Below are 16,867 nucleotides of genomic sequence, written 5' to 3' on the forward strand. Positions count from 1 at the left end.
TATCTGAACCCAGTGTGGTGGTGCCAAGACACCCAAGTGTAAGAATTTTTCTCTCTTGTTTTTTCGAGACAGGGTCTCTCTGTGTAGCCTTGGCTGTCCTGGACTCGCTTTGTAGACCAGGCTGGCCTCGAACTCACAGCAATCCACCTGCCTCTGCCTCCTGAGTGCTGGGATTAAAGGTGTGCGCCACCAGGCCCGGGCAGTGTGAGGATTTTGAGGTCACTGCGCATGGGGTCTTTAGACACATACATGGCCTGGTGACTTCTACTTGACCTTCAAAAACAGCCTAAAAGCCTGGATATGGGGGACCCAAGAGGATTTCCTGTGAAGGCATCGGGCATTCCACCTAATTAAGCTTTTGTTAGTTGGAGTACAAAGGAGTTCACAGTGAGGGGAATCCTGGGGAAGCATGAGTTTTGGGGCATGCAGGGCTTCCAGGGCTTCTAGGCTGGTGCATGAGGTAAGGTTAGCTAACTGAGAACCAAAGGGACGCTTCTTCCTGAGGCTGAACACCTCCCAAGGCCTGGAGTACAGTGCAGCCAATAAGCCACAGAGCTCCCACAGGCTGAGAGAGGGTAGATTCAAGTCTGAGGGAGGATCTCATCCCTCCCATCTAGGCCCTTCTGGAGCCACAAACCTGTTATGTTCCTAGTAAGTGGTAGAAAAAGGCTCTGACTCTTTGTGTACACATGGGTGTTGACCAGAAGAAATTAAGCAAGTGGTAGATTGTGCACCAAGCCTTTGCTTCACAGTTCTGGGACTGGGCCTCCCAGAGCTGGCCATGGCAGGCTCCCTGCTGACAGCTATTTCCTGGTTCCCAGTTGGATGTCTTTTCTTTGTGTCCCCACACCTAGAAGGGGTAAAAGCATTCTAGGTTCTTTTCTCTCTCTCTCTCTCTCTCTCTCTCTCTCTCTCTCTCTTTTTTTTTTTTTTTGGTTTTCAAGACAGGGTTTCTCTGTGTAGCCTTGGCTGTCCTGGACTCACTTTGTAGACCAGGCTGGCCTCGAACTCACAGCGATCTGCTTGCCTCTGCCACCTGAGTGCTGGGATTAAAGGTGTATGCCACCACTGCCCAGGCAAAACTGAATTTTCTTTAAAGGTTGTTTTCTCAGTTATTAACCATAAAGGTCAATTACAAGATTAAGCTTTATTTATCCCCCTGTAACATGTTGGAAAGTAACTGGAAACAGGCAAAGCTTGCCTTTAGATAGACTTATGGTCCTTAAGCCACCATACAGGAGTTGGTGAAAATGGTTTTTTAAATCCTTTTTAAAGCCCAAGAGGTGGTTGAATCTTCCTGACAGGCCCAGCCCTTGGCTGCTGCCCCAAGGCCATCAGCATTACCACAGATGGAACACAAGAAGTCTGCTATGCCCCATCTCTTCGGAGTCCAGCCTAAGCCAACTCTGCCAGGGACCTGTATCAAATGCAGCCAGGAAAGACACTGGTCCTACAGCTGTCCCAACCCTTGGCAACCCACCAAACCACACCTTACCTTCTAGCAGCCTGGCCACTAGAAGTCAGAATGCTCGCATGCAGGCTAGGCCCTGTGCCCAGCCATGGAGGCCAAGCCCAAGCAATGCAGGCAATACAGAGACATCCAGCCTTCAAGCTCCTTGGCATGGTGAAGGACTGGCGAGTCCTCTCTCTCGCCCCACTCCCTCTTTCTCATGAGAAACCTCATTCACACAAGATCTGTAATTAGTCATTATTATAACAGTAGTAACTAACTGTCTCTTGGTGCATATTAACACAAACCATTTTGTTAATTTCTAGAAAGAAAAAAAAAAGCCACATTGCATATTGACAAGAATTTGTGTCTGTGTGCTTAGAAGTAGGCAGCTGCTTGTGTATACTCTTGCTGGGCTATGCAGCTCACCCTCTTTGCGGAAGCCTTAGTGTTCACCAACTATGTGACCCTCCTGGGACAGCTGCTCGTGCACACACAGGTCTGACAGGTCACTGAGTCACACTGGATCGCTTGATCTGCTCTACTTTAACCAATTTACACAACAGGTCTGACAACCTGGCTCTGGCTGGCCACTGCCATGAGGTGGGGCTTAATGATCGCATGCGCGCCTTGATAAGAGGCGCCTACTTCCTATTACGCACCCTGTGATGACTGTTCACATAGGATGACTTAGGCCCCATTCCTGATGAGCACCTGCTTACAAAGTCATTATTAAAATTACCTTGCCTGCCTCGTTCTGTCAGCCTCCAGAGAAGACAGGAAATGGATGATTCCCCACTGGGAGGAGATTTGGAACCTTGTCCCTACACTGCCTTGGGGACTGTTTAGAATTGTGTTTCCAGGTTTGTTGGTGGCTTTGGTTTAGCTGTTGACACAGTTACAAATCTGAAGGCAAGGCAAGTTGCTGTGATGAAAAAACTGGAGAGAAAACATTTAGGTAAGTTTTCAGTTTGGCAGTTAACAAATAGAAGAAGCTGTGGGGTTCCCTGCCTCTCGGAAAACCTGGAAATGCTTTGCTGGAAGGAAGGGAGGTGATTCCAGGTCAATCTTGACAAGGAAGTAGGTTTTTCCATCTCAAACCCCTCGGGGAGGTTAGCTGGGTCTTGGCACTTGCATTGAGACTACAGGAGGGAAACCGAGGCTGTGCTACACAGTCTTTATCCTCCGGTCTTGTCTCCTCTTGTTTGGAATCCTCTTGTCTTCATCCTTGAAAGGCAAGTCGACCTCCAGCTCCTGAGTCGTGGCCTCTATCTCTCCATTTAGACATTACTATCTTCTTGTAAGTTAAATTTTACAGGTGGATGGGCTGTTGTGTGTTATAGATACCACTTTCTTTAGAATTTAGAATGCCATGTGTAAAATAGATAGGCTGAGTGGAAACAAGCCTGAGGTAAGAAGCTGCCTCTTCTGTTTACACTGCAGATCAAATGAGAATCCAACTGTACCCCCCATCCTCCCACCCCACCCCCAGCACTAGTCACTTGAGTTCTCATTTTTCAGGTAGCCTTTAAACATTAGGTAAACATCTCACCTACATTATTTCCATCTAAGTTATTACAGTATTTCCAGTAGGAATCCATTTTTTTTTTTTAGGGCCCCTGTTACTGTTTCTTATTTGATCAGCCTATTTGACCAGTCTAACTTTTGAAACAGTGGAGTAATATTATATTGTAATTTGATAGGTATTATATTGCTTTATATTTGATTCACGTCACATCACATTTTGTATTGTCCTGGAGGGGCAGCAAGCTTTGTGTCTGTTAAGTTGCTCCCAAAATAGTAACTGGAATAAAAAGTAAATCAAAGTGGTTATGTGCAGGTGTTAAAATGAAGTTTCCCTAAGTCTGATAACGTTTGGAATGTTCCTGCAGTCACAGCCACTCCAGAGGCTGATACACATGACTTAGAAGGATTTATGGAGCCCAGGAGTTGGAAGCTGGTCCTGGCAGCAGAGGGAAACTTAGTTTTTTTGGAAAAAGAAAATAATGTATTTTTCTGTGACTGGAAAAGTGGCTGAGATGCTTACCTAGCATCAAGTAGACTTAAGCAGATTTCCAGAACCATGGAAGGAGGAGAAGGAAAATGAAGAGAGGAAGGAAAAGCTTGAGGAAGAAAAGAGGAGGAAGAAAAGCAAAGATAAGAAAAGAAGGAAGAATTTGGACTGAACTCCTACAGGTCTGGTTGAGGAACTGGCTCAGTGAGTAAAGTGCCTGACTTACAAACACGTGGACTCCCCTGGACTCCCCTGGACTCCCCAGCCCCCATGTTAACAGCCAGGTGTGCTGGTGCATATCCCATAATCTCAGCAATAATGACATGGGAAGCAGAGAGAGGAGGATGACCCACTCATTGGCCAGCTAACCTGGCCTACATAGCAATCGTCCAGAACCAGTTTCAAATACAAGGTGGAAGGCATCTAAGCAACAATGACACTCTCAGTGTGTCCTTTGACCTCCACATGCACTTTGTGTAAGAATGTGAACACCCCCAAACACACACACACACACACACACACACACACACACACACACACACACGGAAGGTACAACAAAACCAAAACACTTCTTTGTCACCTGTGTCCCAGACCTGGTTGGCAACCTCCCAGGAAGTACAGCACAGAGCTTTGTGGGGCAGTGGGAAGCCCACCAGGAGAAGACCACACTTCCTCAGTTTCTTCCTAGATTACAGCACACCCTGCTAATACTTCCCACTGAAACATGGTGTTCTCCCTGACAGTTCCTACTAGAGCATGGTGTCCTCCACTAATGCTTCCCTTTGGTGATGGCACCCTGCCCAAACCATGATTTCTACTAGAACAAAACTGCCCACTAAATGTTGTAGTGTTAAGCTAGGGGTGTTTCTTCCTCCTGGATGTAGCTTTTTACCCTCCACACTGGCGATACTGCATGCTGATAATTTCTGCTGTGGATTGGTTTGTCCCCAAAGGATCTCTGCTACCTTTTCCCTTGCTGAGACCAGAACCCCTTCACCACCCTACCTCCCAAATTGTAAAAAAAAAAAAAAAAGCTACTAGATGTGGACACGTGTCCCCACAGGACTAAGTCACCGAGATGAAAGCTGTGCAAGTGCTCATGTCACTGTCAGGCTATCTGTAGCTGACGGCTAGGGCCATATCTTGGGCCCACCAAGATTTAGGATAATTACAACCATCAACTTCCTACTTCCTGTGAGACTTGCCCATGTCATGTGGTGACAAGCAGATGGCAAAGAGTTTGGGGTCATGAGACCACTCCTGTTCTCACTGTAGAGACCAACATCACTGTCCTCCCAGGTTTGGCTCAGGAAGGGTCTGGTGCTATAGGGTTACCTCCCCAGTAATTTCATGACAACAGATCCATTCCCAGCTGTAGGCACCGTGCCTTGTGGCTCAGAACTCATCGGGTCTCCAGAAGATACACTTCTAGGTAAAGATACAGTTTTAGGACATGGTGGATGTTCATATCAGCAGGAAGGCTTTTCTATGATCTTTTTTTTTTTTTTTTTTAAGGAGCTTTAATTTTGCAATAGTCAAAGGCGGGGAAAAAAAGGAACAGTAAATCGGGCTTTCCCCAGAGGCCAGTTGTGGGAGGGTTGGTATCCTGTGTGGAATTCTATATCAAGGCTAAAACTGGACTCAAGTTGAAAATGGCAGTGAGAACAGGGTTGGGCAGGGCGGGGGGTGGGGTGGGGGTGGGGGATGGGGTGGGGGTGGGTGGGAGGGGGGCTGCAGTGGGAAGTTACAGAGAAGAAATAGACACCCAGGTTAGGGCACTGCATTGATCTTGCTACAAGAGGTTTCTCCCTGGGGACAAGGCAAGCGATAATAACGCTGCCTTTTTGCAGGAATTTCATCTGAAAGCAAGGTTGGATTTTTTTTTTTTTTTCACCAACTTGATAGGCTTCCTGCTAAAGCTGGCCAGAGGTCAGGATTTTAAAAAGCATAACAGGATCTAGCTGGGAACTGGGTTGGAATGTGCCTCTCCTGGACATCCACGTGCAAAAGGGAGCTTGTTGCTGCTCCTTTGATGCATCATGAATGTGGGTCCCAGCTGTGCTCATGGACCGTCTGCTCCTGGATGCCAGGCACTTTGTCCTAGTGATTATACACATAATAGGGTTTTAGTGCTCAAGAATCCTGGATGCTCTTCCAGAGGACCTGGGTCCCATTCTCAGCACCCACATGGTAGCTCACGACAGTCTGTAAGGCCAGTTTGAAGGCTTTCTCCTCGCCTCCTCCAGTATTGCATTCATGTAGTATACAGACCCAGCCAAAACAGAAACAACAGAGAACAGACTGTGGGCAAAAGTTTAAATTGGAACCAAGGGGCGTCAAGGAAAAGTGTCAGCACATGGGTGGGGCCTGCTGCTAGCTAACAAAAAGAAAAGAGTTTCTTGTAAGTCAGTAGAAAGCAGAGTTGCAGGATTATTAAGAAAATTCTTGCTGGGCATGGTGGCACACACACTTTTAATTATCTAAAAAAAAAAAAAAAAAAAGCCAGGCATGGTGGTGCACGCCTTTAAGCCCAGCACAAGGGAGGCAGAGGCCAGCCTGGTCTACAAAGTTAGTTCAGGACAGCCAAAGCTACATAGAGAAACCCTGTCTCGAAAAAACAAAACAAAACAAAAACCCAAAACTCAAAAAACAAAACAAAACAAAAAACTCCTTTCAAATAGTTTTAAGCTCCAGTGTTACCAGTCAAGCACCTATGAAGAGGACAGCACACAGCCTAGACCAAGAACTTTTCTTTCAGTAAACAAAGTCATATTGTGGTTTTTGAGAGACAATAAACAGGATTGCAGCCTGACAAAGTAGGAACAGAGGTCACAAGGGTGGAAGAGATCTGTACAATACCAGGATGCGGAGAGTTAAGACATATGCTTGACTGTGGACAAAGTTCATTATCCTGCCTGAGAAACACTCAGAAAACTCTAGATTTATGGCTGAGAGAGGAGTGAAGCTAAACTCAAAGACCACTCATGCTTACACCCTGAAGTGTGGCTCGTTGCTATGTTTTGTTTTTTCGACACAAGGTTTCTTTGTGTAGCTTTGGCTGTCCTGGACTCACTTTGTAGACCAGGCTGGCCTCGAACTCACAGAGATCCACCTGCCTCTGCCTCCCTTGTGCTGGGATTGAAGGCGTGTGCCACCACACCCGGCTTTTTTTTTTTTTTTTTTTTTTTTGAGATAATATAATTATACCATTTCTCCCTCCCCTCCTTTCTCCTGTATAACAACTCCTTATTTACCCATCTACCAATGCCTTGTAAGGAAAAATCTTTTTTCTTTTTATTATTTTATTTGTGTATCCCTGGGCATGCTGTACTGAACATCAATACCCAGGGCTCAGGACTCCTATGGTAGAAGGAAATCTCATACTGAGGAAACATTTTGCTACTGCACCAGGAAACCAGTGTTAAATTGTCCCTCGCCTCCACCTCCATTAAAGTCATCCCAATTCACCTTCTCCATGGTCCACAGCACAGCATCTGAGGGCAGCTGCCTACAGACTCACCGTCAACATGCGCTGGGCATCTTTCTGTGGAATGTTTATCATGGCACCTGACATGCAGGAAGCGTAAGGAATGCTTAGCCAGGTTGACCAGATGGAAGGGAGTGCCTAGGTTGTAAATGCCAGAGATGACAACAAGAACACGAGACACACAGGCACATAGGCCACACAGGTTGGCCTTAATATCAACTGCAGAGCTGAAGATGACCTTTAACTCCTGACCTTCCTATCTGCACCAGCTCGCTCTTTCTTTATTTTGATACAAGGTCTCTACATAGCTTGGGAGTGACCTTGAAACTCTGCAGGTGCTCACAACGGCAGAGTGGGAAGACCCAGACTGAGGAGGTGACAAATACCAGGTCAGAAGTGAAACAAACATTGATGAGACATCAGGGATATAAGACAAATTGAGTGTCAATGCAAATCTCTGCCAAAAGCAGGTGATTCCGTGGCATTTACTTCCAAAGGGGCATGCGGCTTAAGTCACAGCAGATTGGCCATCTCATCCATCTTGTGTATTTCTGAAAGGTTCTTTTGCAAGGGGCCTCGTTAATTAACTATGTTGAAATCCCTGGGTGTTCAGAAACAAAATCAGAACCAGGACGGCGGGTATGTGCCTGACTCTATTCCTCCTAGAGTCTTTTTAAGTAGGTATCTGGCCTTAAGATAGAGTGTGTTACAGGGTTCTGGGGAAAGCTCTGCTCTGTGGCCCACCTGTCTGCAGTCCAAGTAGGGTGGGCAACTGCTCTGCCGAGATACGAGCCAGACATTTGAAAGCACCCGATTAGCCGACATTGCACAAGGAGTGCTGAGGCAAGTTGTGTGACTCCAGAGCCAGGTTGGTTTTCCTGCTATGGCAGGTGACTGCAGGTGCTTTACAAGTAGGGCAACTGCTCAGAGAGAGGGGACCCATTCTGCTGCACCCAATTCTACCTTACGTGCCCCAGGTCTTGGCAGGGGCATGGCATGGGTGAACTGGGTCTAGAGGTCTTTGCTCTTCGGGCAATGCTGGTTCTGGGGATCCAGGGTCTATTAGCTTCCGCTCTTGACCGGAACACAGGGCAGCTTCGCACAGGCCTCTCAAAAAGAGAGGCCCCTTTTCCTAAGGGACCCTATATCCACACTGTCTTTGTGCAAACTGGAGCAGGGAACTGCCACCTTGGAGACAATGGCGCTGTAGCATGGGACAAGCTCTGGTCCATTCTGCCAGCCTGAGAGCAGTATGCCAGCTCCAGTCAGTCGCCGCGAGCTCCAAGCGCTGGCCCACATTGTGCAACCCTAACCGGGTGATCAGTTTGAGGCTCACCTCTGAGCTGGGAGGTCAGAGGCCCAAGGTGGGGATGGGTGTTAGGTGGGGAGGATCTTGGGAGTCGGTCTAGGCCGAAGGATGGGCGTAGAGAGTCAGTTGCGGGTTCTTTCTTTCATTTTATTTGTTTTTCGAGACAGGGTTTGTCTGTATGGCCCTGGCTTTCCTAGACTCGCTTTTTAGCCCAGGTCGGTCTCGAAGTCAAAGATCCACCTGCCTCTACCTCCTGAGTGCTGGGATAAAAGGCGTGCGCCACCACCTTCCGGCCTGCTGGGGTTCTTTAGGAATTCCTCCACGGACTTTTCCCAAAGCCTATTCTAGGGATCCCGCGCAGCGCGTATTACACAAGTGCAGGCGGCTCCAGGCGCCCCCGCGGCGCTGGGTGGTACGGCTCTCTTCCCTCCCCCGCCCCAGCCCTCCATGGTAGTGTCCCGCAGGGGCGGGGCCTAAGCCTGTTGTCTGCGGCGGTGCGCGTGCGCGGTAGGTAGTGTTTGCTCAGCGCGCGACAGTGTCGTGGGTGATTCTCCGGTGCTAAGAGTAGGGCGGATCGAAAGCCGGCGAGCCTGCTGAGGCGGGGACACGGGTGGACGTGGGGTCCTAGACTTCAGTGCTACCCACCCGCTAGTATCCTGTCTGGCTCATGTCACGAGGTGTGTCCGCGGCGCGGGAGCTCCTGGGATGGCGAGTCTGAGCAGCTGATGGGACAAGAAGCGGCGGCCCCGTTCCGCTCACCTTAAAGCAGGTGAGACGTGGAGGGCGCCCACTATACATCCTCCTGCAGTGGGGGCTGCGGTTGCCTGACCACCCGAGGAGGAGGCATCCCTTTGGGTTTGGTCTCTAGGTCGTGAGACCACCGGGGGCGCGGGTGATGAGCCAGACTTGGGTGCGTTTGGACAGGTTGACATGGGGCGCCAGAGAACCTGGGACCAGGGGTAGCAAAGTGATGGACCGGCCTGGGACGAAGCTTGAGCATGGATCATCATAGGACCGGAGGGGAAAAAAAGCACTGGTAACCTGATCACCTGGTGGTGGGAGTGGGTGGTGTCAGCTCGTAGTGAAAGAGAGGAGGGATAAGGACACCTGGCCGTCAGCGCACCTGAGTGGTAACAGGTCCAGGGTAAGGGTGCCTGAGGCCTTTTATTAGGTATTAATAGTCTGCCTGAATGTGGCAGCCGCAAAGTACTGTTTGAATATATCACTGTTTGCCTGTTTACATATAAAATCTGTAGCTATATATTGGATTTGTTGCCGTGTTTTGTTTTTACTGAAACTTTTCAGGGAGAGTGTGAGCATTTGGAAAAAGTCACGATCAAGGAGACATCAGTTATTGTGAAAATATGAGGTGCCTCCTCACCCACTGGGTCTTCCACACCTCTGTTAGACCATCCCTGTCTTCCAGGGGCTGGTTGTTATGAAAACAATGCTCAGAGACTGGGCCTCCTTTCTAGGCCCCATGAACGCTCTCCCTGAACAGTTGCCCTGAGATAGTACAGGATTTGTTAGGATAGTGAGAAACTGGAAAAATCCCTCTAGGACCCTGGAGAGGTAAATAAACACACAGGCCAGTCAGGCGTCTCTTATGCCATCCAGAGCCACATGGGAGAAGGCTAGTGAGGGGTGTTGTCTGATGTGTTGCTAAAGGCGAAGAAATGGTAAACAGCTTACATGCATTTATCCCTTTCTGTAAAAATAAAAAGGGAATGTTTTTATCCAGAGCAAGACTGACTCAGCAAGTGCCAGAAACTTGTGGTATTGCTTAGAGCTCGCTCAGAGGATAACAAGGTTTCATTTCCCTATTTTCAGGCTTATGGGTTTGTTTTTTTTTTTTTTTTTTTTTTTTTTTTTTTTTTTTTTCAGTTTTGTTGAGCATACAGTTCTTTTGCTTTGGGGAAAATATTTTGAGCAACTGCCTGTGTGTGTGGTTCTGAGAGTTGGGAGACTCCTCTTACCTCATCCATGGCATGGTCTGTTGATTGTGTCAAAGAAGAGCTACAGCCAGTGTGGCCGGGTTTCTGCAGTGAGTAACTGTAGGAGTGCTGCCCAAAGATGAGTGTTCGTGGGTGCAGTGAAGCCACACAGCCTTTTGGACCATGGCTCCCCCTTTGTGGGGAGAGAAATCAAGGAAATTTACAGGTTCCCAGAGGCCACACCTGACTGGAGATTATGAAGCAACTGGCCTTGCTCTGTTAGTGGCGAATGGTGCATCTCAGGGTTGAATGAAAAAGAAAAAGAAAGGTTGTGACTGTTGTAGGTATGGTGGCGGGAAAAGTTTAAATGTAAATATGAGGGAGAGCACAGCCAGAGACATCTGGAAGATTCCAGAGTGGACATGACTCATGTGAGGAGAGGAGGGAGGGCAAGGGGGAGAGCCAGGAGACCAAAAGGGCCAGTGTAGCCAAAATGGCTGGATTTTATAGGGAAGGGCAGCCCAGCCCCTAGGCTGCAGAGGTTTAGGGCAGAGGGTAAGGTATACCAGCCAGGAGGACTCTGTGACAGGCAAGCACTGTGCAGTATACTTTACACAGTATGCAGTATGGAGAAGCCCTCAAGTTAGGCTTGGTGTGAAGCAGGCATGCAGAAGAAGAGTGAGAGAGGCCTCAGTGTCCCGTTTTTTGCCTTTTTGACATGAGAAGGATGTGGTCAGTTTGAGGGTCAGAAATAGATGCAAAAGGAGAACTGAGCTGGTCCCGTTCGCATCTGCTGCCTACTAGGCACAGCTCTGACTCTGCAGAGGGACCGGCAGGACTCCAGGGAGGGATGGCAAGCTAGCATCCTAACACCAGACAGGCTCCCTGCAGCCAGAACCTGGCCTGTGACTCTCAGGGTTGAGGAAGTTGAAGTTGGCTTTGCTGCCGCCTCCCCAGATGAAGGATGCTGATTGGTACAGTTAGTTACTAAGACAACACAAGCTGCCTAAAGCTTGGTGCATGTTGCTGTATAGAAGCACCCATAGCAGGAGGTCTAAGCACAGAACCCGAGTGGGGAAGGTGGCGATAGGGGTTGAAGTGTGATATGCGTTCTGGTGTATAATCCAGCAGTTCTGTAGCTCTTTGGCACCTGTTCTGGGATGGCCAGGAGGTCTGCTCAGCTGTGTCTGTGTCAGTGACTGACTGATGTGCATTGCTGTGTTTTAGATGCCCTCTCTGAAGGTACCTTGAAGATTTAGAGCATTCTTTCTCTGGTGAAGATGAAACAGACCAGGTGGATGTGCCTGACACAGTATTCTGTGTTTCCATGCACTTTTTATTTCCAGGGTCAGCCACTGTGCTGGGTGGAGCTGGGAGAACCCACTGGGCTGGGCTGTCTTTGATCCACTGATCCTGATGTTCTAGGGATCTTCCTGCTCTGGCTAAACCAGAGCCTTCTTGAGATAATACTCGTGTCCCTTGATTTAGGAAGTGGGTCTACTAGAGATTTCCAGAGTTGGGGGTCCGCCCCTGCCAAGGCACAGGCCCCATAGGAAGCTGACATGTTGGCTACTGGTACAGTAATGCAATTACAGCAGAAGGGGAACTTGTTCCCAGTCTCATGACTTGTGGACAAATGCAAGATGGGGGTGGGGGGTGGGGGTGGACAATGACATTACAAGTTCAAAGCCAACTTCATTCTCAGAAAAAGAAAAAAGAAAAAGAAAAACAATGCAGAGCCGGGCATGGTGGTGCATGCCTTTAATCCTAGCACTCAGGAGGCAGAGGTAGGTGAATCCCTGTGAGTTCGAGGCCAGCCTGGTCTACACAGTGAGTCCAGGACAGCCAGGAACACACACAGAGAAACCCTGTCTCGAAAAACCAAAACCAAAAACAAACAAAAGCAAAACAAAAAACAATGCAGAGTCATATCAAGGCCAGATGCCCCAGCCCTGTGGGATCATGTTCAATTTCTCTAGGAGTCATTGGGAGTCATTGGAATTGTGACTAAACTAGTGTTGCCACAAGCAGAGTCATGAGCCACAGGTGTGGGCTGTGCATGCAACAGCCTCCAGGTTGTCATCTCCAGAGAGTGCTTCCCTGTGCTAGGAAACACACTTGGGGGACAATGACACAGGGCTCCCAGAATTGCAGGGGATATCAGAGGTATGCCCATACAGCTGTACCACGTGTTAAAGTTAGGGGAAAACCAGCCCTTCCAGCATATTGTCCTTGGCAGTAGGGCCCCTGCCAGATTAGGAGTGTAATGCTTTCAGGTTCCTTTGTCCCTTGGGATGGGCCTTGCTTCCAAGCTCAGCACAAGCCACGTGTCCTGGTGCCTTCTGTGGCTACAGAGTGGATGGGTTCGTGTAGGTAGAGAGCTGATGTGCTTCTGGTACCCCACCCTGCTGCCTTGCGGTTCAGTCAGTGAGGGCACAACCCTCTGTCCCTCAAAAGTAGGCTAGAGGAAGCACCCTGCCGTTGAGGAGGTAGGGTCAGGGTTGGTCCTGCTTGCTGTGGGACCGGCTGGCTGTCAGTGATATGCTGGTTCCGGATATGAAAGGCTCATTAGGTCTTATGATGTCCTCCAGCCTTGAGACCCTCGATTTGACAATGTCACAGCCACAGTAGATGCGATTTAGGTAACTTTTGCCATCCAAGCACAATTTAGAGTCTGCGTATACATTCAACAAGTATTTCGTGAGGGCCTATTGTGCGCCAGCCATTGTACCAGGCAGTTGAGTTATATAAAAAGATGGGCAAGCTGGGCTTCTGCCTCAGAAGGCTGATGTGAGGCAGCCTGGGGCTAAGTACTGGAGTGCAGCTCAGATTTGGTCCCAGAGGGCATGCGAGTTTGTCTGAAGCCTACCACAAGGGCATTTGGCCTGCGTGTGGTGCTTCTCCACAGACTAGAGGGCATGTGAAGCAAAGAGATTTAAGATGGCTGGTTGGGTCCAGGAGCAGGAGGCCATATGCAGAGATTAGAACTCAGGATGTAAAGAGCTAAAACATGGAGCAAGATGCAGGAGAGTTTGGGGTCTTACCGGAGGAACTGAAGTCACAGGAAGCAGCATAGGGCACTTGCAATGAACTGTAAAAGGAATTAACAGTCACTTCAGATAAACTCTTAGAATGTTCTAGATTAGGGAACCTCAACCTGGACCATGTCCCAGACCTTGCTATAGTCCCACAGCGTCTACTACTCTCCAGAGCTCGTGGGCTGCTCTCTTCTTGGGGAAAGTGAGCCCCCGAAATGTCCAAAGGCCACATGGCCGGAATACACAGGAGCAGGATTTAAACCCAGGTGTTCCTGGCCCCATGGTCGTCATCATCCATGTAAGCATGGTGTTTTTATTCGTAGCTTTCCCAAACATGGACCGTGAAGGGAACATCCTTACCTCAGATTCTAGAGACCAGGCCCCAGCTTGTATGTATTCCGGTATCAGCGCTTGGCCCCTGGATTATGTAGTTTATTGCCAGGCTGCTGCAAAGGCTAGAGCTGAGACTGGAGTTCTGTGGGGAGAGCCCCCCCCACCTCCACCCCAAGTTAGGTAGTGTCTGCCTTCCTTCCTGGCTGAGCGTCTCGGCTCCTCCTGTTTCCTTCTCCTGTGCTGTCTGAAGGCACCTTGCAGGGTTTGTGTCTCTTTGTAAGCATAAGAGTAAGGGAGAGCGATTAAGAAATACTTCGCACACCTTTGTCCTGTGATGGGGGGCGGGGCGCGTAGACTGTGTGCCTGGGAGGGAGGCGGTGGTGGTGTCGTGTTTCTCGCCTTCCCTCTTCTGAGTGAGCACAAGGTGAATTTCCTTTCTTCTTCAGATTGAAGATGGATACCTAAAGACCCAAGAGACAGCGCCACTGAAAGTGGACTGGCGTCAAGCGCAGCTGCCGGGTGGTGGCCCGGGGACACCCCTGGCATCCAGGTTAGGATCATGACTCCTGTAAACAACCATGATGTGGCAGCGGAGAGCATTTTTGACCTGGACTATGCTTCCTGGAAGATTCGCTCCACTCTAGCCGTAGCTGGGTTTGTCTTCTACCTGGGTGTCTTTGTGGTCTGCCACCAGCTGTCATCCTCCCTAAATGCCACCTACCGCTCCCTGGCGGCCAAAGAGAAGGTCTTCTGGAACCTGGCAGCTACTCGTGCCGTCTTTGGCGTCCAGAGCACAACTGCAGGCTTGTGGGCTCTGCTGGGAGACCCCGTGCTTCCTGCCGACAAAGCTCTTGGGCAGCAGAACTGGTGCTGGTTTCACATCACCACAGCCACTGGATTCTTCTTCTTTGAGAACGTGGCTGTCCACCTGTCCAACCTGCTCTTCTGGACGTTTGACGTGTTCTTGGTTGTCCACCACTCCTTCGCCTTCCTTGGGTTTCTTGGGTCAGTGCTCAATCTCAGAGCTGGCCACTATCTAGCCATGGCCACTTTGCTCCTAGAGATGAGCACGCCCTTCACCTGCATCTCCTGGATGCTCCTAAAGGTGGGTGCCACCCAAGGGGGTGCTGTGGGGGTACTATGGCTTGCCTGCAGAGCAGGACGCCTCTACCACATTGGCTGGAATGTCACTGGGACCTACTATCAGGACTGTGCAGGAAGATATCACCTGGCTGGATTTGGCTTCTTATCGTCTGTCTGTCTGTCTCTCTATCTGTCCATCCTTCCATCCATCCATCCATCTGTCTATCCATCCATCTAATCTATTTAGTTTTGTTTTTTTGAGACAGGATTTCTTTGCGTTTCCTTCACTGCCCCAGAACTAGTTCTGTAGATCAAGCTGGCCTTGAATTTACAGAGATCCACCTGCCTCTGCCTCAGAAATACTGAGATTAAAAGCATGACCCTCCTCTCAGCTTCTTAAACTTAATAAAATCTTAGAGTTAAAAGAAAGATAGTGGCTCTTAGGACTAAGTCACTTAAAACATTCTGAAGAGATCCATGTGTAATATTCTATACACTCAAAGGGCCACCCCTTAAGCCAGCAACTCTTACCCTCTAGGGGGTTGTCAGAATATATGCATGTGTCTTTACGGTACTGTGAGAGCAGCGACCTCTTACTGGTTTACTGAATTCAGAAGTTGGTTCCTGGACAACCTGTAGGTAAGCATTGCCTCAGACCTCAGAGGCCCGGCCTCCAGAACAGTAGCCACCACACCTTAGCTTCCGGACCTCCCAGCTGGCCCTGAGTCCAGCCCCTGAGTTTCCACATTCTGCTCCTACAGGGCAGAGTCTCATCCTGTGAGGGAGCAGCAGCCACATGTGCACCGGGGTGGGCAGTCTGAGGAGGCCTGTGTGCCAAGAAGCACCTGGTCTATGTGGGGTGGCCAAGCTTGACTTTATGTCCATGGCGAGGCAGCAAGTGCCGCCCCGCCTCAGCTACAGCTGCGGAAACTCACCTCTAGGTTTTGCTGTGAGCCTGGTGTGACAGCTTGTTCGTTTTTAGCTTTCATCCAAGGCCCTCTTGGCTGTGTGCTCACTGTTGCTGGATAAGTGAGGCCCATGCGATAAACATGTGCTAATTCAAGATAGAAAAAATTGAGCCTTGCCTTAGGGGGTGGGGAGCAAGCAGAGCAGGCCGGGCTGATAAGGGGATGGCCCAGGCTCTTTCTTCCTTCAGAATTAAGCCCTGGAAAGCAAACGCTGGCGAGAGTCCGTGGTGTGTAAATGGCACAGGTGCCATCCCTCCTTCCGTACTGACACTGTGTTTGCTTTGTGCACAGGCCGGCTGGTCGGACTCCCTGTTCTGGAAGGTCAACCAGTGGCTCATGGTCCACATGTTCCACTGCCGCATGATCCTCACCTACCACATCTGGTGGGTGTGCTTCACGCACTGGGACGCGCTCCTCGGCAGCTTGTTCCTGCCTCACTTTGCACTCTTCCTCTCTGGCTTGGCCCTGCTCACACTCATCATCAACCCCTACTGGACACACAAAAAGACACAGCAACTTCTCAATCCTGTGGATTGGAACTTCGCACAGCCTGAAGCCAAGGGCAGCAGGCAAGAAAGGACCAACGGCCAGGTGCCTCAGAAGAAGAGGCTCTAGTACCCAGGGACCAGGTGGAGCGTGGTGCCAGCGGATGGGTGTCCAGGGTTCTGCAGAGCCCGGTGAACAGATGAGGATACAAACAAGTTTAGATCTAGGTGAATACTAACTTGTTTTCTAATTAGTATTAACTATAAAGTAGCCGTGAAGTAACGCTGAGGCTTTGATCAGCCTGCAGGAGGCCTTTGCCATCATGATCTCTTCCTGATTCTTTTGATGTGGCCTCAGCCGTGCTGGCTCTTCAGGGTCAGCATCAGGGAGGGAGCCATGTTGGCCCGGTGTGCAAGCTGCTAAGGAAGCCAGTCCGGATAATTGAAAGGGTTCACTAGGAAGGACCCTGTGTGACTGTGAACGTGCCTTGTTTGGAAGTCATGTTCTTTTTCATTGCAAAGAATTGACCTAAGATCATGTGATTTGCTGCTATTTATGGACATTTTCCTAGCAGGTGGAATTTTAAGTTGATGGCAGTGCACCACCCTCTAGTGGCAAGAAGTGGAAGGACACAGTTCTGGTAAAGGGTTCTTGTTGGTGGCTTGCTAGAGTACCCACTCCTCCTGGCATGGAGGAGGTGTGAAATCTTACTTCAAAAACAAAATACCCCTCAAAGAACCTAATAACCTATTTTTCAAATGAGAA

General features: G+C 49.3%; 1 protein-coding gene across 1 annotated transcript; it reads left to right on the forward strand.

The window, feature by feature from the left end:
* The first annotated feature begins 8,762 nt into the window (after nt 1-8,762).
* Nucleotides 8,763-16,291, forward strand: Cln8 (CLN8 transmembrane ER and ERGIC protein). Its single transcript, XM_051169747.1, has 3 exons — nt 8,763-9,029; nt 14,012-14,670; nt 15,908-16,291. Exons 2-3 carry the CDS (start codon nt 14,125-14,127, stop codon nt 16,229-16,231), a joined length of 870 nt encoding a protein of 289 aa, XP_051025704.1. The 5' UTR covers nt 8,763-9,029; nt 14,012-14,124; the 3' UTR covers nt 16,232-16,291.
* Nucleotides 16,292-16,867: the final 576 nt, after the last annotated feature.

Source organism: Acomys russatus, chromosome 27 (genome assembly GCF_903995435.1).
Source record: "Acomys russatus chromosome 27, mAcoRus1.1, whole genome shotgun sequence".
NCBI lineage: Eukaryota > Metazoa > Chordata > Mammalia > Rodentia > Muridae > Acomys > Acomys russatus.